The sequence below is a fragment of the Sinohyriopsis cumingii genome, chromosome 11 (genome assembly GCF_028554795.1).
Source record: "Sinohyriopsis cumingii isolate HCF-2022 chromosome 11, ASM2855479v2, whole genome shotgun sequence".
Classification (NCBI taxonomy): domain Eukaryota; kingdom Metazoa; phylum Mollusca; class Bivalvia; order Unionida; family Unionidae; genus Sinohyriopsis; species Sinohyriopsis cumingii.
Genome location: NC_142971.1, coordinates 93,192,029 through 93,213,019, shown reverse-complemented (window position 1 = coordinate 93,213,019; position 20,991 = coordinate 93,192,029). Strand labels below are relative to the sequence as shown.

The window sequence follows — 20,991 nt, the reverse complement described above, 5'->3', positions numbered from 1 at the left end:
TTTGTGAGCGTTATGGATATCTCTTGTCTTTAGCTACGAAACGTAGTGTGTATCAATGTTTCAATGACCTCCCTCAGCGCAAGTCTAGCTTGACTTCACAACGTTGTCAACCTTGTCAAAAATGTGTTCTTTGATATTATATGAATTGTTTCATTGTTAGTTGTTGGTTGTTTGAATACAAAATGTTATGATTTAAAAAAGTTGGTTTGTTTTGTTTTTAAAAAATATGACTTTACGTGCTCTTTGACTTCTCTCTATCCCTTGCCATGATATAAACAATATATTTTCTATGGCGTCCGCTCTTAAGATAATTAAAGCGTGGTGGTCTCCGGTCTGACCATCCATTGTTAATGTGCTAACATACGAAGATGTGTTTAAGACTAGCCAAGCTGAACGAAGCCCACGTGAATTTACATCGTGTCAAGCAAAACTGGATACCCATGCCGGATGAGATATAAAATGTCAGGATGTTAAATGTGGCCCAGGACCTGATAGAAGAGGTCTTTAAAGACGAAACCAAGAAGGAACAAGAACAATGGACAGAGTATAGACTTCAGAAACAGCAACAGCGGCAACATCAGGAGCCAGACAAAGGTTTTGTTAAACTGCCGTGTGGACACGAAACAGGTATACTGCTTCCGAAGAAGCAGATCATATCCTGTGGGAAAGCTTGCAGCCAGGCAGGGGCACAATCTAAGACCATAAAACATTGCCATAACCACATTAACAAAACAGTCCTTTTCAAGGCTACCTCTAACAATCTATAGTCAAATTACCAAACTATTTGTCTATTCTTGTTTGTTAGTTACAAAATAGAAGTTTGCCTATAAACACTTCGCTTCTCTGAGTTTGTAAGATAGTGTGTGTTTGTATGTGTGTATGTGTGTTTATGTTTAGTTTGTGTGTATTAGCATACGTTGGTATGTGTCTTTGTGTGTATGTGTGTTTGTTTTCTTCCCTAAGCAAAAAAACAAATCCGTTAACACATAAAGTGTTTGCATGTGTGTGTTTGCTTTCTTCCCTTAGGAAAACCTTATCCCTAAACAAAAAAGTGTTTGTGTGTGTGTTTGTATGTGTTTGTGCACGTGCGCGTACGTTTGTGTGTATATATGTGTGTTTGTTTTCTTCCCTTTGCAAAATCCTTATCCCTTAACAAACAAAGTGTTTGTGTGTGTTTTTATGTGTTTGTGTACGTGCGCGTACGTTTGTTTGTATATAGGGGACCCGAATGGCCAAGTGGTCTAAAGCGTTATCCGTTACGGATCACTGCCATCTCACCTCTGTCTGCGCTGGTTCGAGTCTCGGATTCAGCCAATTTGGGTATGTGAGAAAGCATGCCAGTAGCTTCTCGTGGGTCGGTGGTTCTTTTCGGGGTTTTCCCGGGTTCTTCCTCCACCATTAATACTGGCCGCCATATATAGCCTATCGTGTGCTGAAAAATGGCGTTAAACCCCACAACATACACATTGTTTGTATATATGTGTGTTAGTTTTCTTCCCTTTGCAAAAACATTATACCTTAACAAAAAAATGCTTGTGTGCATTTGTATGTGTTTGTATACGTGCGCGTACGTTTGTGTGTGTGTGTATAGGTTTGTTTTCTTTCCTTAGCAAAACACTTATCCCTTAAACAAGTGTTTATATGTGTATGTGTTTTTTCTCTCAGCCAAACACTTGTATGTGTGTTTGTGTGCGCACGTACGTTTGTGTGTATGTGTTTGTTTTTGTGTATTTCTGCACACGTGCGTTTCTGTGTATGTGCGTGTGTTTGTTTTTCTCTTAACAAAACCTTTGTCCCTGCCCAAAATATTATTTTTTATGTGTAAAAGTAGTGTCACTATAAACTCTGACACTTTTACCGATGTGATTGTAGGTTGTGATATGTTTTGTAATTAATAAATTTCCTTCTCCACAACGTCTTGATAGTAGATAATGTGATAGTGTGTTGCTTTAAAGAAGAATGTATTTCAGATTAGCACTTTCATCACTATGGTTGTATGGTAGGTAATTCTACGTAAAGTTACATATCCCGCCACCCATGTCGATATTTGTGTTTGTTGGTCAGTACCGCGCGGAAGTTGGTTCCCGTCCCGACAAGCGTTGTAGTTTTTTTCCCCTGTCATTGTTTCGCCCGATTGAGGTCAGCCACTTGCAACATTGTTGGCAATGTCCAGTACTGTGACGTCATCATTCCTATTGTCCCTATACAAACCCAACCTTTGTTCAACTTTCCCTTGTCCGTATACAATTCCAACCTTTTGTCCATATAAATCGTATCCGTGAGTCATCCCAGGGGGTCTTGTGCTGGCAATTCCCATTGTCCCTAAATCGTCCCCATATACTAATCCCGGTCTAGTCATACTAAAGATTTATAAATATGGTACAAGCTGCATCGCTTGTCGGTCGGCACTAAGAAGTTAGTGTTAGGATTGGTTTAAATTTTAAGTTTAATTTAGATCGAACTCTTATCATTTCCAGATATTTACTTTAATTTGCAAACGTAACCAAGATCTAACTGGGGCTTTTTGTGTTTTTTTCTTCTTCTTTATTGAGTTTCCCTCCACTGCTCTCATTTTACTAAATTTCTAGGTCAGGGTTAAGATTTGGTTTGGCTTAGGGGACACCATTTTATAAGAATGCTCTGTTGTTATGAGTATCGATGTAGGTCATTAGGCTGGTTCTGGAGCAACCCGCTTTTTCATCCTTCTTGTCACATTCTGCACGAAGTTTATCCATCGAGTTTTCAAACTTTGAATTTGACCGGAGCAGTTTCGTGCATTTTATCAACAACACTCTTATCTTTAGCAATACTAATTTATAATATTGTAATGACTGTTAATAATGTATCAACAAAATTATCAACAGACATGTTCGTTAACACCATGCTAGACGCAATTTTAGGAGCAATACAGTCAGTGGCAGTTTAAAGTAAAAAAGGGTAGTAACTTAATTAATGGGCTTTTCAGTTTGTACTAGCGAGCTTTTATTTGCCTTTTTTGCTTTTGTTCATATTTAACGATATTTGTAGATAATGAAGTTTCTCCTAACTGTCAAAGTTTTTTTACCAAGTCTTTTATCGCACACGAATGAAATATATTTTGAAGATTGTTTGATTTCAAAACACATTTTGCATTTCTGTTTCACATACAAACCATCTTTTATGGATCTTAATGGCAGTTCTCACATATTCAGAATCTCAAAATTTACGACGTGTTATTTGTTTTTTTTTTTTTTGTGAAACTATATGAAACACTGGTAAGAGTTCGTATATTTTAATTCCTGCTGAATATTCTATCAGCTAGTTTTTCACATTTCATTGCTTTGTTCATGCTATAATATCGAATAAAAATGAATATTCCGATGACAGTGATTTGCATTACAAGTAATAACAATACCGTAACTTAGAAACGATTTGTTTCAATTCAGTAAGTTGATATTGCAACCTTCCACCTTTATTAAAGAAAGAAACTGAATTTCAGTCAACAAATCCACTCATTTAAGCCACAAAAATTCGTGTACTATGAGTAATAATGGCTGACCAAAAATGACATTAGTCAGTTACAGTTATTTTGGTTTTCTTCGATATCACAATGATAAAAGTATACGTTGCTAACTGTTTTTATTACGCACATTTTGAAAAGACATTCCAAGTTCTTGAAATAGTTTTGGTTATAGATGTGGCGTATTAGAAGTGCATTAGAATAAAGCATTGTTTTGCAAAGAACAGCACGTATTAAAAATGCATTAGTAATGCATTAGAACAATGCATTGTTTTGAACGGACAGCACAGAAAATGCGTATGCTTTTAGGAGTCGAGCATGCTGATAGCAAAGTAACTTCTGAGCGAAGTAAAATCATGCCTAATTTAAATCGTGAACAGCGCTCGTAATACCCGCTGGTTGCTTGTAATACCCGCTGGTTCTTTACAGGCTTAACAATGCATTGTTTTGCAAAGAACAGCACAGAACATGTGTATGGTTATAGAAGACATTACGTGCTATAACAAAGTACCATTTGGTGAAGTAAAATTATGCCAAACTAGTTAGCCGTGGGAATCATTACCTTCGTGAACAGTGATACTAATATCCTCAGGCGCTATTATTAACTAGTGAGAAGAACGTCACGAAAAGAAATCCTAATACAGGTCAGTCTCGAAAGCGGACATGTGGTAAGATTCCGCAACGTATTGCTTTCTTGAGAAGAGTCACGTATTTCCTTATAAAATAGAACATGGTATGCGTTTTTGGGGTGATTCTCTCCTCTATTGAACAGTGCAAACATTCACCAATTCAATACAATATTGAGTTGTTCACTCAGAGACTCCTTTTGCTGTGGTAATGTGAATTACACAAAAGTTGACTTAGTTCTTAATAATGAGCAAAAGCTCACATGCGGAAGTTTGGCAGCGTATTCTCAAAATATGTCAAAAGAAAATGGAACTAACTTCAATCATTTCCTTGTTACATAGCAGTCACGTTAGTGGAGGAAGTACCTTCAAAACAGTTTTAAAGCCTTATATAGCCAACTTAAATATAATCAAATTACACAACGTCAGAGCTTTACAATTTTAAGCTTGTACTTGAATCTCATGCTTAAAAGTAAAGTTTGTAGAATGTAGGACCTGGTGTGAAGATATAAAGAACAATAAGGAAATAGTTTGTGAGGGCACACTGATAGGTGATATGTTGATGAGTTAATTTTTATAATCAGCTTTGTGTGTGTTCTCTTCTGCCCTTGATTGTTTCGAATCATATTGTGGAAAAAATATTAATTGTTTCAATAATGAAATTATCAAACAGACGCTATGGAACATCAATTTCATTTCATTTTAGTATAGTAAGAAAAAGTGATTGCAGTCGGAAATGTAGTCGAAACTGCAGTACAATTTCACGGTGTGTAGCAAGTTTTGGAACCATTGACATAGGTCATGTAATATTTGGATTTGCTGAACTTACTAAGAAAGTACATTTTGAGTAAATTCAATATGCACACATGTATTCCTTGTCACTTGCGTGCTCTTTGTTGAAGGGACCCCATCTGTGTACATGACCTGTACGGCTTTAATCTAAAACGTTGTATCAAAATAGTTAACTTTAAAAATTGCAACGTTTTATATATTAAGACAATCTTCAAGCTCCTATGCCGGTGAATATGGACCTTATACATACATACATATATATATATATATATATATATATATATATATATATATATATATATATATATATATATATATATATATATATATATATTGATTATTAAACGTATCAAATATTGGTGGAAATTGTTGCATATGCCTGGCTATTGTTATCTCATGATAAGCTACATGATGATAAAGTCATTGGATGATGGCAGATTATAACTTGGGCAACTAATACTGGACAACCACTTTGTAAATATAGGGTGTTTTTATGTGGATATGACAGGATATTTACGATGTTGACTTATTTGTTGTACAATTTAGACAACGGTTATTGGATTGTAATGTCCTATAATCGCACGAAGACGTAAATGGATCAAATACTTGAAAGGATTATAGGAAGTTTAGAAGTCTTATAGAATGTGGAAAATACTTATATGATATCGAAAATAACGAAATAAGACGGTTGTACAATCTCTTTTAAATAGTCGTACCCCTCCCTACTCATCTAGTTACAAATAGACAAAAATATAAATAGGGCACGTAGATTATTTTACTTATGTGAAAACGAAGAAATAAAAGATGAATTCCATTTTTATTAAATTACCTAACTAACAAGAATTAACATGTATGCTTCTTTCAAAATACTATTACGAATAAACATTTTAGAAATTTTCTTTGAAATTTATTTTGTAATAAATCTGATGACGTAATCAGAAAAACATCATATATGTTGCTTTCAGTCTAAGGCAAAATGCATTACAGATTCAGTAATTTGGTATATTTCTCTCGTATGTATTTCTTTATATGACTTAACAGTGTCATAATGTACTATTTTTCTGGCGAACAAACTTTATTGAAAAAAATTGATATATAAAATTACATTTTAGAGACAGAAATACATCTACACAGCTTTACATTTTGGATATAAGTATTACATATAAAATTGCAATATTCCTTCAAAAGTACCAATGTCATACAATTCTAGAATTTCTGTCCTGTAGAATATAATGTAAATAATTGAACATCGAATAAATTAACGATAGCCTAAATGGGTAAAAGTTCCTTATTTCAGTCAAATACAGCAATCTTTTTTTTAGAATGTCTTGTTCTGATTTTGACATAAAATACTAGAATATTATGTTCTAATACTTAAAGAAGATTTTATTTATTAATTAATTATTACTGAGCATGAAGTTGGAATCATGTTCGTCGTTTGAAATATTCAATAGTATGATTGTAAGTAAATATAAATTCTTAACACATTGAACATTTCAATATATTGTAATAAAGAATAATACAAGTGATTTAAAAACTACAAAAATATTGCAAACGTGTCAGACTCAGATTGAACTGTTGGCCAAAAGCATCACCATAACATTTTAAAACTTTAAAAATCCATCTACCCTTGAGAAAATCTTACCAGTACAGACATTTACTTACCTGCAAAAAAGACGAGCATTGAGTTCTGAGGAAGGAACATTTTTACGTAAAGCCACATCTCCCTTATATGTGATTTGGACGAATACCAAATAAGGACATGCGTTTCGCTGACTATACACTTTCTTAGCTTCCACCAGAACTCAAGGACTCTATACCTTTTCTTCTGTCTGTTCTCAGGGTTTGTATACGTCATGACATAAAAATCTGCTGCAACAGAATTCTCCATGAAACACTTGAACTTGTACTGATAACGTCAGCACAAAAGAATTTGCTTGCTCGACATACCTTGTACTAATATTACCAAACCTAAAGTTTCTGACTTAAAATATAAGAAGTACGTTATGCAGTGCGACGGATTTTACAATTTCCAAATAAAAAGCACAATTTTTATTGAAATAATAAATATTATGTATCACAAGAGTTAATGAAAATTGCCTGTAACACAATTTACTAAAACAAAAATGTAATCCTGACAACACCATACTGTAGACTTGTAAAATTCCAATGTGTTTTTACTCTAATCGCATATTTTCTTAATTGTATAATGTTGTACTTTGGACAATGGCCGTATACAAACATTTGTTCAATAGTAGGATGGTTTAACTGGCATTGTTTTAGATTTAAAAACAAAAGGTCTTTTAGTGTTTTGTTTTGTTTTTTAGTTTACATTTCAGCTTTAATTTTGTGTTCATGCAGTTTTTCCCCCTCGTGTTTTATGCTTCTTTTATTTATCCTTGCTAAGTTCTAAACCAGGATGCATTTGCATTATCATCATTTTTTATAGTTACTCCACCGTACCAATTACAATCCTTTGTTTATCTGGAGGTAGGGTTGTTGTTGTAGTTTTATTTTCTGCCTGAACTTCAACGTTATTGAGACAGTATTTTTATAATTACCTTATAAATATCCATATTAAGTTTTCTAAGTAATACATATTGGAACTCTATTTCTGTATCATCAAGTTTGCATAATGTACCTGACCCCTGTCCCAGCCAACAACCGCCTACACCCAAAGAAACCACCGCCTCCACCCACACATCCCACCACCACCACAAATACCTTTTCTTGCAGGTGTCAGATCTTAAATCGTGTAAAGTAATAGTTTCCTGAATTCCAGCTATCACTCTACTGGAGCAGCAAGCTTGACTCTGGATACATGTACATTGCGTGGCTTTATTTACATGGTTTAGTTGGATATTATAAACTGTGTAACATTATGTTTATAAGCTTCCCAAGTTTAAGTATCCGTATCTAAACTTATGGTAAGAAATAATAGGATCAGACTCGTTTCTCATTGACTTGTATTACCTCTATCTTTCTCATTTCAATGATTATCTCTCTTTTCGCCCTTCTTTTGTCAAATTCTCCAGTAAACTAAAATTGTCATGGTTGTCCGTAACATTTCTAATAAATGCTACAACATTGGATCTAATCAGTGTGTAAATGAATTCAGTGCGCTTTTAAGTACTTTAACCATCCTGTATTTGATAGTTTGAATGTTTTTCAAGCGAGATAAGCTTAGATATAGATTTTACAAGATCTCAACAATATTTTTTTTTCATCATATGAATTCCCCAGTTTGTTTTACAGAGCACTGAGCCAACGTTTCGTTCTATTCATGCAGAAGTCTCTAGCTTTGTTTCTGAGTTCCATAAACGTTTTAAAAGAGTTCTAGTATACCTGTGTTGGTTTAAGAGACTGCATTTCCTCTTTTTCAAATCATTCCAAGTCACACAAGGACGGTTAAGGAATATTTGAATTTCTACAACGTACCTTCACAAACTCTCCAGCATCATATGACATTTAGGAGCCTGTCAAAAGCCTTTTCTTTATGACCGTGTAATTATTAGTAAAGAACGATTCCGTGAGAAGCAATCCTATTTTAGTTACATATAAAGGTTTTGCATTTTCATTCTACTTTAAGCTATTATAGGTTTTTGTACATAAAGTTATATCCTCCAGAGGAGAATTATTTTCATATAATATTTTCATTGAAACTTAATTTTGTATTTGATCCGATTCAGCTCTCGTTTGAACACTGAGTCATTTGACGTGTCAATAAATCTGTCTTTCTTTAATCTTTTATACTCCTTCTTCCGTTTGCAAGACATTTAACATTTCCATTTATCATCATCTACACTTCCGTTTGTTTAGATTATGAATACCTAATGGTCAGCATAACTTTATATATTGTATGTAAAAGGTATACTCTTTACAGCACGAACATGCAGCTTGTTATATTTTCACTCAAATGTTCAGAATACAGTGTGTGTGTGTGTGTGTGTATGTGTGTGTGTGTGTGTGTGTGTGTGTTATTTTGATATTTCAATTTTTCAGTCATAACGCCACGATATATGCAGCATGGCAGTTTATAGTGATGTCTAGTACTGGAGCATCATGCCGCAGAAATGTAGCATCATGTCCCAACCACTCACATTATCCTGACACCAGGCCGACCACTTCTAAAACTAACCTCTTAATGATGAGTGCATAACTAGCGAGGCAGCTGTTAGTACCATTTTGTGACAAGTCTCTCTCTCTCTCTCTCTCTCTCTCTCTCTCTCTCTCTCTCTCTCCGCCTTGTAGACCTAACTTCATACGTATTTACGAATGTAAAGCAAACAGCCTCGCCATTGCCACTTGGTTGTCCGGCAATTACATGATGTTGCATTAGCCGTGCATGCACTGCACGTCAATGTAGCGTGATCTATGGTTTTAAGAAAATATATAAATTTATTGGGATTGGTAGCCATTAATTTCGAGGCAGCTTGCCTGCTAAGTTAAACTTCAGACTGTTCGCAGTCTTTAATTAAGCTTCCTGTTGAGCATCAAATGCTTATCTATTTTAAAGATGAAATTGATGTTATATACACGCAAAGAACATCCAGTGGTATTTTAGTCCAGACTGTTGTTCAAGGCGTCAAAGTTTGTGTTTTGTATGACATGCGACAACACGACATTCTGTCAAAGTAATCAGAGTATTGCCTGAAGCTAGAAATACGTCTTGGAATTATCAACCGAAATGTCTGGAAGAGTTTCAGAAAGGAAGACATGAAATGGTAATGTACTTTATTTTTGCTTTAACCTTTTGAAGTAATACAAGCTTTTATAATTTTTTAAGCATCAACCCTTAAGCAATAGCACACATATGAATGTTCAACAAATTGTTCGTGCTTTGTGTTTAAGGGTAGAAAATATACATAATTTTAAGATAACTATAATGCTACATTACATAGGCATCACAAAATGATAAATAATAGTGAACACACTCCAGGTTATGGATTCATTGAAAACCGGGGCTTGCGTATTACTTTGAATGGATGTAGTTCGGAATGGTTTCTCTAAACTAATATATTTTACTGCGTACTTGTCGAGATGTACACTTTAAAGTCATATGTTTTAAAAAATTAACGTAGATTGGGGTTGTGAACATAAAATGATTTTTTAAAATCTTTTACAAAATTATTGTACACCTTTCGAACATCTCACTTGCCAAGAGAGTACATTGGTGAATGGCATAAGCACGTGCTTCCTTATACATAATTGCACCCTCGTTCATTTTGGAATGACTTTCCACGAAATGTGAAAATCTCTCTATCTCTCTCTCTCTCTCTCTCTCTCTCTCTCTCTCTTTCTGGATGTTCACAGTCTCTGTGTTACACACACACACACACACACACACACACACGCACACACACGCAAACACACACACACTTACTTGTATGTATCAATGTGTATCAAAGTCCCACACACACACACAAAATGATGTGCTGATAGCTAATTGCATTTCTATGTACAATAATTGCAAGCCATTACATTTCCTGAAATGGTTTACACGCCGTGTACTTGGCGTTCGACACACTGTATCTCCTACAAATGAATTTAATAGAATTGGTAAATGGATAAAGGGATGGGCGGTGTGGGTGGAATGGCAGATAACATATTTAAATATGAAAATCCGTTGATTACGTAAGTGACGTATTGCGGCTGTAGGAATCAATTAAATCTGATACATATATCGGGCCTGGATTTAGCTCAACGTCACCAGATTTTATAAGAACTAAAACCATCCACCATTTATATATATATATATATATATATATATATATATATATATATATATATATATATATATATATATATATATATATATAGATAGTCATGTAGAAAATGTATTACACAGTAGTTGTTGTTGTTGTTGTTGTTGTAGGGTTTAACGCCATTTTTCAGCACGCGATAGGCTATACATGGCGGCCAGTATTAATGGTGGAGGAAGAAACCGGGAAATCCCCGGAAAGAACCACCGACCCTCGAGAAGCTACTGGCAAGCTTTCTCACATATCCACATTGGCCGAATCCGAGACTCGAACCCACGCAGACAGAGGTGAGATGGCAGTGATCCGTAACGGTGAGCGCTTTAGACCACTCGGCCACTCGGGGCCCTTACACAGTAGTTAGCGTTATAATATTATAATCTCTGTTTATACTTTATACTTCTGGCTGTACCAAAAGTAGCACGCCTTAGATCAATGTTATAGCATGTATCAGCACTACTATCATGTATCAAATGTTTAATAATTTGACACTGGAAGACATGCTAATTAAAACACATGAACGATACAAGAAGAAGCCAAATAAATACTATCGTAATAGCGACTTCATCCAGTGCAATAAAGAGACTGATCCATCTTTACGATTCAGTCTCTTTTTACTCGGTACGCTTCCAGGTCTATGTAAGAACATGCCTACGCTTATCCTGTGTCATTACACAAAGTAAAGATTTAAGATAAATGATAAAACGACACGTTGGACTTTTCCTTGTGATCTACTTTACAACCAAAAACATTTCACAAGGTTTGCAATATAAAATTCAGCTTGCCACTGTCCGAAGAAGACGAGATAGTCAGATTTGCAGATTAGAAAGAACAGAATAATTGCTTGAGCAGCTTATAGGGATAATTGTATAGAATTCGTATCACTGCTAAGGTAAAACGAAACGAAACGATAAAGGAAAATGAAATATAGTGGAAGAAAACTAAATAATACATCTCGAAACAAAATGTTTCCATGGTATTATGAATTGCATATCTGTATAACAGGCGTGTTTGAGAACGTTCATTGTTCCGAGAAAGATACTCCAAACAAACTTTATTAACATTACTGGGCACATGTTCAGAATTAAGTTTTATTTTCTTAAGAGAGAATGTACGTAACGAAACCACAATTAGAAGAATAAAAACACAAAAATTACGCAATAATGAAAATTAAAATAAGAAAAAAAGTAAATCTAAGTTAATTTCAGTACCTTTGAGAGAGTTCAACGATTATCCACAACTATCACCGTGGGAAAAGGGTATGTACATTATTGAAAATAAAACTGAATATACAAAATGATAAACATCATCTAGTCTACGTATTTATATGAATACAGTACACTGTGTTGAAAAGGATCGTTCCTTACCGTTACTGTACGTTATCATAGTCACCAAAAGCAAAAGTCGTGAGACCTCGGTCACTTACACATTAAGTAGTATTACATCATGTGGATGTACTGCAAGGATAATGTACACTACTCGTGCAGTTAGTCTAACCTCTCCAAATAAAATACCAGATACCCTCTGACACGAACGTCACCGTGAGTTCGTCTTTGAAGATACTTTCGATTAACATTATGATTTATTAGGATTTTGGACACACTAAAAGTTCATTACTGACAAGCATATGTAAGGACTACATCGAAAAATGAATCGTGGTCCGAATTCTGTCAGTGTCATGACCATAAAAGTTTAACTGGAATCCCAAGTTTATTGTTAGAGGTAGTCAAATGAAATTTTGGCATTAATGTATATTAATTTTAAAAATATAACTATTCAATTAAAAAGTTAAATTTCGAAATGTTTATTTAAAACCTAGTGAAGAAGGCAAGGTACCAGACTTCAACTTCATAACGAATTCCGAGCAGACCCGGGTCACAATTATTACTTCCAGATCGGTAACAACAAAGGAAACCGCTCCGGTGGCCTAGTGGTTAGAGCGTCCGCCTCGGATGCGGGAGATCGTGGGTTCGAACCCTGGCAGAGTCATACTAAAGATTTACGAAAATGGCTAACTTGCTTGGCACTCAGCATTAAGAGGTTAGTGGGACTGGTCGGCCTGGTGACAGGATAATGTGACTGGGTGTGACATCATGCTATTATGTCTGCGGCATGATGTCCCAGTGCTAGACAGCACTATAAACTGCCACACTGCACACATCGTAGCGATATGACTGAAAAATTGTTAAAGCTGCGTGAAAAAGTCAAAATCATACATTCACACACCAACAAATGTAATCCCAGTCTGTTTTTAGAGTGTTTTTTCTCTCTTATTTTGATGTTGATACAAGAGTTAGATTTTTGCATTCTGCGTATTGATTTAAAGAAAATTGTTTATTTGTTAGAATTGTGGGCGACAGTGCAGACTGAGTAATGAGAGATTGATTCCGGTCTGAAAATTAAAACTTTGATCGATTGATATCGTATGAACTACAGTCGACAATAAGAGTTCTGACAAATGTTACAAATAAGCTCAATGATATTGATTTTTCAGGTGTTATAATCCTTGCTGACTGAGACATTTTTAATGCGAAATTTAGAGTACATCTAGAATGCTGTTCTATATCGTCACGTTTTTGCTTCAATACGGTTACTTATTCCTGAAGATCTGAGATCTGTTTATTCCTTTGAGGTAGCAGGTCGTACATTGGAGTCCATACTGTTTTGCCTGCATAGCCAAGGCAATGTTCACAAACTAGTTCAAGCTTCTTCAATAGATTTTCTTGATTTGTTTTATGACTTCAGAAGCAGCTGGCAAGATATTATCGATAAATTGTTGACTTTCTAATTTAAACAGGCTCCTTAGTCTACTGATCAGCTCGACGATGAACCTACCGTAATTGCTAATATGTCGAGTCAAACTGCAAACAACAAAGATCCTGATCTATCGTAGCTTAATGAGCTTGCCGAGCAGAGTGTTTGTTCTTTGTTCTACTGATTACTCATAAGAAACTGTACAGACCCAGATTTGCCGGTGCATTATGCGACGGCTGATCTGGATCTGTGCAGTTTGCATTTGGACTAGTCTTGCAAACTAGTAAGGTCGTATTCCTCTTCTGGATTCGCGTTGGCTGGTTACATGCCTGCTTTCATGTGATTTACCGATACTTGTTGCTGAATATATGTTTAGGATCTACAATCCGCCCTGACTAAAGGTCGTAGTAGCAGTAAGGGAATCATCGTGTAAAGATCACAGATAACTAGGAATATTATCCAGGAAAAACATCCGCTAAGTTTGGAATAGAAATAATTACATAGAGTTTGGTACTCTAATATATGACAGTGCATGCTAACAGTACGTTCGTTATAAAAGCAGATAAGATATGATGGGGAACTCGACAAAACCTCGTAAGGTCTGATAAATTGTAATAAACGATATCATTACAAGCAGAGATTGAATAATGGAATTAAATGGAGTCACCTAGGGGACGGTGAAATTTACATGGTAATAAATGGTATTTAAGGATATCCAACTTTGATACATGTAAAAATTACATTGTTAAATCCTCCATTTTTCTTCAGTAACCGTTTTTATATTAAGGATGGTCTGCACAAAATTGTAGGCGCATAGTCTTTGCTGTGGTGCAATCATTGGTCAGTTAGATCCCTTGACAAGGTACATGTCAGTTGTTTAAACCAGATATCCTACATATTGTGATAGGACAATACTATTTCAACAATACAGTGGCATTCTGCAATGTTAAATTATTTCAATTTCGTAAATATGCAATTATGTTAAACTCCATTCAAACTCAAATTACCGACACTTCCATCCGTCCATTTCTTTCTGGTTATTATGTTGGCTCCATGCAACAAGTAAAATATATTGTCTCGCCGATTCTCTATAATTCATCAATAAAAATACAGTCACGTGATATCATGATGATCGGATTTTTGTGGTAGCCACACTTGCCTGCCAGGACAATTTAAATCTTTCGCGTAATTACGTAAAAGATAATCCCTAAATGATAATCGTACAGCGGCACATTTTAAGTGCATCATTTAGTCCGATCAGCAGACACAAGTACACTTAATTCATAACAATGATAGCAGACACGAGTACACTCAATTTATAATAATGATCAGGAAATACAAGTACACTCAGTTAATAACAACAATTCATAACAATGATCAGCAGACACAAGTATACTCAGTTCATAACAATGACCAGCAGACACAAGTACATTCAGTTCATAACAATGATAGCAGACACAAGTACACTCAGTTCATAACGATGATCAGCAGACACAAGTACACTCAGTTCATAACAAGGATCAGCAGACACAAGTACACTCAGTTAATAACAATGATCAGCAGACCCAAGTACACTCAGTTCATAACAATGATCAGCAGACACAAGTACACTCAGTTCATAACAAGGATCAGCAGACACAAGTACACTCAGTTAATAACAATGATCAGCAGACACAAGTACACTCAGTTCATAACAATGATCAGCAGACACAAGTACACTCAGTTCATAACAAGGATCAGCAGACACAAGTACACTCAGTTCATAACAATGATCAGCAGACACAAGTACACTCAGTTCATAACAATGACCAGCAGACACAAGTACACTCAGTTCATAACAATGACCAGCAGACACAAGTACACTCAGTTCATAACAATGACCAGCAGACAGGAGTACACTCAGTTCATAACAATGATAGCAGACACGAGTACACTCAATTTATAACAATGATCAGGAAATACAAGTACACTTAGTTCATAATAACAATTCATATCAATGATCAGCAGACACAAGTACACTCAGTTCATAACAAGGATCAGCAGACACAAATACACTCAGTTCATAACAATGACCAGCAGACACAAGTACACTCAGTTCATAACAATGATCAGCAGACACAAGTACACTCAGCTCATAACAAGGATCAGCAGACACAAGTAAACTCCGTTCATAACAATGATCAGCAGACACAAGTACACTCAGTTCATAACAATGATCAGCAGACACAAGTACACTCAGTTCATAACAATGACCAGCAGACACAAGTACACTCAGTTCATAACAATGATCAGCAGACACAAGTACACTCAGTTCATAACAATGATCAGCAGACACAAGTACACTCAGTTCATAACAATAATCAGCAGACACAAGTACACTCAGTTCATGACAATGATCAGCAGACACAAGTACACTCAGTTCATAACAATGATCAGCAGACACAAGTACACTCAGTTGATAACAATGACCAGCAGACACAAGTACACTCAGTTCATAACAATGATCAGCAGACACAAGTACACTCAGTTCATAACAATGATCAGCAGACACAAGTACACTCAGTTCACAACAAGGATCAGCAGACACAAGTACACTCAGTTCATAACAATGATCAGCAGACACAAGTACACTCAGTTCATAACAATGACCAGCAGACACAAGTACACTCAGTTCATAACAATGATCAGCAGACACAAGTACACTCAGTTCATAACAATAATCAGCAGACACAAGTACACTCAGTTCATAACAATGACCAGCAGACACAAGTGCACTCAGTTCACAACAAGGATCAGCAGACACAAGTATAATCAATTCATAACAATGATCAGCAGACACAAGTACACTCAGTTCATAACAATGATCAGCAAACACAAGTACACTCAGTTCACAACAAGGATCAGCAGACACAAGTATACTCAATTCATAACAAAGAAGAATGGTCTACAGCGGAATGGACAGCGCAGTAATGAAACTTTTGCTTAGCTACTATGTAGTCTCCAATTCCAGTGAACAAGGAAAATGTCTGAGGGCGCGGTTTTCTGTCTTCCCGTAGGTATTATTATTTTATCATCTTAAGAAACCTTAACCATCATTTTAATCTGCTGAGCTTAAGTCCATTGCTTGATTTGCTAAAACTTGCACTATTGTCGCAAAATAAAAACAAAGATTAGAAAAGAAAAAGATCATGCGCGCCTTCAACATAATAGAAAATTAATGTGCAAAATTTATAACAGAAAAAATGTTGAATGCTACAACATATGTAAAGTATTGGCATTAACTTTCCAATAGACTGAACCATATTTTAAAGTATTTCACTTGTGACCCGTATCACATGACCTCAACAACGTTACAAATTCTATGGTAACCTTGTTGAAGAGAAAACTCAAGGGAAACTGAAGCAATTAATATGTCTTTGTTGAAATATAACCTTTTTAGATCTTAAATACAGTCAGTGGATTAAACTGAACCACTTAACAAAGAATTTTGAGTTTATATCCCCTATTAAAAAATACCAATTGGTTGTACAGAAACATGGGCATTATCTCTTTCTGTCCTTCTATCTATATGTCTTACACACACACATGTACGTAAAGGAACAGTTACACACTCTGGCCCGCACATACTGAACGTGAAACATTTAAAAGTTCTCTAAGCAGTATCAGATGTTACAAAAACTAAAATCACGGTATCACTGGCTGTTCATGAAGTCTTTAAACTCATTGTGTGACCTGTTCCATTATGTTTGCATTGTCTCTCTTGGAATATTGGGAGTGGGGTGTTTTTTCATCTATAATTGAGCTAACTTGGGGTTCCTTCTTTTCAACATTGTTTTTGATTGTAATTTCATTTAATACCTTTTGTAATGCATACGTACACTTTAAGAGAATATGCCTGAATGGAAAGGTAGTTAATCCGAATTACAATAAATGTGTTAAAAATAGAACTAGGCTGCTAAGAAAGGAAGGTTATTCCCATTTTCATCAAACAAATTTCATGTTTGATTGAACACAAAATATAAAAATGTTCTTACTGAGATTCACATCAAGTAGATTTGCTTCTGTAAAAAAGAAAAAGTAAAGAAGAAAATTAGAAAAATACATTTTTAATTCAAAATATATTTTGACGCAAGTCATGGAAATGTCAGATTGACACTATGTTAAGAGAGAAAAACATTCTCCCAACTGATATCGTGAAAACTTCAGGCAACAAAGATGTACAGTCATTAACCAGTTACTCAAACATTAGTGACAAACAACAACAGACGTACTTCAATTACCTGAGCAACACCGGCGACCCAAGTAATGATGCTATCAACCTCCACAACAAAGAAATTTCAAACTGCACACCAACCGACTGTAGTATATCAAGTTCTCAAACGTGTAATATTCAACATAATCAAACTATCATCAACCCATTCTACGGATCAAACATCACCGTGCAAAATATGTTTGTTACGAACCTCCCGCAAAACGTCAACGAGATCCCTAACTGGGTCAACTTCTTTCAACAGTTCAATTCTCAAGCAGGGCCCACATAGCGGAAACGTAGGAGAATTATTGAAAGTGACACTGACTCTCAGTAGGAATAGCAAAATATGGACAGAAACGATATCAATGAATTGTAGCTAGGGTTAAATTGTTTAACTACCTCTTGTTCCTTCATTATTTTGATGTTCCTGGCTCGAATCGTACTGTTGCTATAGACGCAAATGGCCTCCCTGTTACTGTTCATGACAATTAACGCTGCAAATTCAACATTTTCATGCATATTATTAAAAACGTTTTGAATCTTAACTATTTACCTTGTGTTTCATTTAATTTAATATTGCTAGAGAAAACATATAGCTATTAATATGAATGAAGTGTACATGAAATTATGAATAACTACAGAACTTCTTGTTTGAGCGTACATACATGCGAGGGGTTGTGAAGAGTTCACTCTCCTAAAGTGCACTGTTTACGTCCGTCACTTTTAACTCCCATATAAAATGAAATTTGCATGTGGTATAAATAAAATATATGTCTAGCATGTACGCTGTATCAATGATAAACCACTCGTTGTATACGTTTTTCATTAAAAGGAAACTCGGCAAGCCCTCGTTTTCTTTTAATGAAAAATGTATACATCTCGTGGTATATCATTGACACAGAATACATACTATATATATATATATATATATATATATATATATATATATATATATATATATATATATATATTCTTTTCATCTTTTCAGAGTTTTGAAAATATGGTGAATACTTCCATGGAGGAAGAAGTAGTTCTGAATAGGACATTCATTAACTCAAGCGTTTTAAGAAGGATAGACAACGAAAGTATGCATGAATCTGTATGCAACAATACTGGAGAATGCATGTACCTGTTCTTAGTTCCAGTGATTTCAGTGTTCGGAATAATAGGAAATGCTATATCCTTTAAAGTGTTCGTCTGCACCAGCTTTGGTCGGCCGTCTTCCAGTGTCTACTTGGCGGCGCTGAGTATTTCGGATACCGGATTCCTCATGGCCCTGTTTTTAAGCTGGTTTGGGACTGGAAAGCTAGATGTTGATTTTGGACACTCTATTGTATATTGCTATATTATTTTGTATGTGACTTACGTTTGCGGTTTCTTGTCAGTCTGGTATGTTGTTCTAATTATGATAGAGAGGTACATTATTGTATGTCACCCGCTCAGAGTCGCAACCTTGTGCACAAAACAAAGATCATATTTATCTGTTGGAATCGTCACTTTATTTGCAATGTTGTTTTATTCCCAAACGTTTATTACATCAGAGGCCCAATCAAATTCTTGCTCAATCGCCGATGACTATATCCATGTCGTCTTTGTTTTTACTTACATCGATACGGTCATAACATTTGTTGTCCCAGTCATCACTGTATTTATCCTTAACATAGTGGTCATAATTTCCATACGAAAGTTTAGAAAACAACAGATCGTTCTTTGCCTGCGAGAAAATCAAAAAGTGCGAATGCCTCCTAATACACTCTCTATTGCAGAGGTTCGGATTACCTCTATGTTAATCGTTGTTTCGACAATGTTCCTCGCGACAAATCTTCCTAGCCATGCAATACGAGTGTACATTATGTTATATAGCCTTTTGGACAAAACTACAGACCACCCCGAAGTAACACAGGCGCAGCAAATTTGTAATATATTGTACTTCTGCAATTTTTCCATAAATTTTCTGTTGTACAGCGCATCAAGTAAGATATTTCGAAAATTTCTTTGTATCAGCTCAAATTTTGGAACTTTGAACTGTATAAATAAGACTTCAGAGGTAAGAAACAATAAATATTTTGTCTATAACTCGGCTAGAAATGGAAGGCATACACTTGTATTAGTCAAAAGACGTCTACATCATTAATTAATTTCCCCACTTCTTAGTTTAATAAATACACTATATTGTGACTTTGTTCAGACTCTAATGATGTTAACCCCACAACAACATAACAAACGACATTAACAACTCTAGGCAATTGCTATATTGTGACATTGTGACTTAGTACAGCCTCTAAACAGTAGGCAGTTAGTATAGTGTGACATTGTTACATAGTTCAAACTCTAGACAGTTACTGTATTGTGACGTTATGACTTAGTTCAGACTATAGACAGTAGACAGTTACTATATTGTGACATTGCTACTTAATTCAACCTCTAGACAGTAGACAGTTACTATATTGTGGTAATGTGATCTAGTACAGCCTCTAAATAGTATGCAGTTACTATTTTGTGACATTGTTACTTAGTTTAAACTCCAAACAGTAGACAGTTGCTGTATTGTAACATTGTGACTTAGTTCAGACTAGAAAGTAGACAGTTGCTTTATTTTGACATCGTAATTTAGTTCACTCTAGATATTTGCTCAACAATTGGCTGATGAAGTGATGCAGATGCATCAAGATGTCATTATCACGTCAACTAAGTGCGGAATAACACTGTTTCAAACTTGAATGCACGGAGTATCTGCTAAATTCGAATATATATATATATATATATATATATATATATATATATATATATATATATATATATATATATATATATATATATATAAAGTAATTATAATTCCACAAATAATGTATTTCCCAAGATATACAAAATTAAACTTTAGAAAGAACTTACAAAATTGTCAATTAAGTAACAAATAGTCCTAAAAATATTTCATGTTCCATTTGAATTCCAGTGGTGTTTCAAATACGTTCCACAGTTCAATGTGTTGATGTGCTAATGGCCTGGAGTGTGGCGATGTGCTAACAGTCTTTTGAATAAATACACTTAATTAACTAAAATGTGGATAAACGTTTTCCAAATAACCACATCTTGCCACCTCCTTGTTCCTTTTCAAGACTAGAAGTCTTTTGTGTTACTATTCTTAGGGATAATATAAACATATCAAGTGCTGGAATATTAAAAATTTCTCGAGCACAAACATTTAGCGAATTAGAGATACAATCTTATTTTTTTTAAAAAAAAAACGTTTAATAGCAATGATATGTGAAAAATGGGAAATTTTCGCTAATAGTCCGAATGACACGAAAT

At 35.1% G+C, this 20,991-nt stretch overlaps 1 protein-coding gene across 1 annotated transcript; it reads left to right on the top strand.

Annotated features, from left to right (window-relative positions):
- Positions 1-18,769: 18,769 nt before the first annotated feature.
- LOC149789015 (cysteinyl leukotriene receptor 2-like) lies at positions 18,770-19,816 on the top strand. Its single transcript, XM_089973575.1, has one exon. It carries the CDS (start codon positions 18,770-18,772, stop codon positions 19,814-19,816), a length of 1,047 nt encoding a protein of 348 aa, XP_089829701.1.
- The last annotated feature ends 1,175 nt before the right edge of the window (positions 19,817-20,991 follow it).

What these genes read in the sequence shown, in the direction of transcription:
- LOC149789015 (XM_089973575.1), top strand. Translation starts at nt 18,770, where the DNA reads ATGCATGAATCTGTATGCAACAATACTGGAGAATGCATGTACCTGTTC.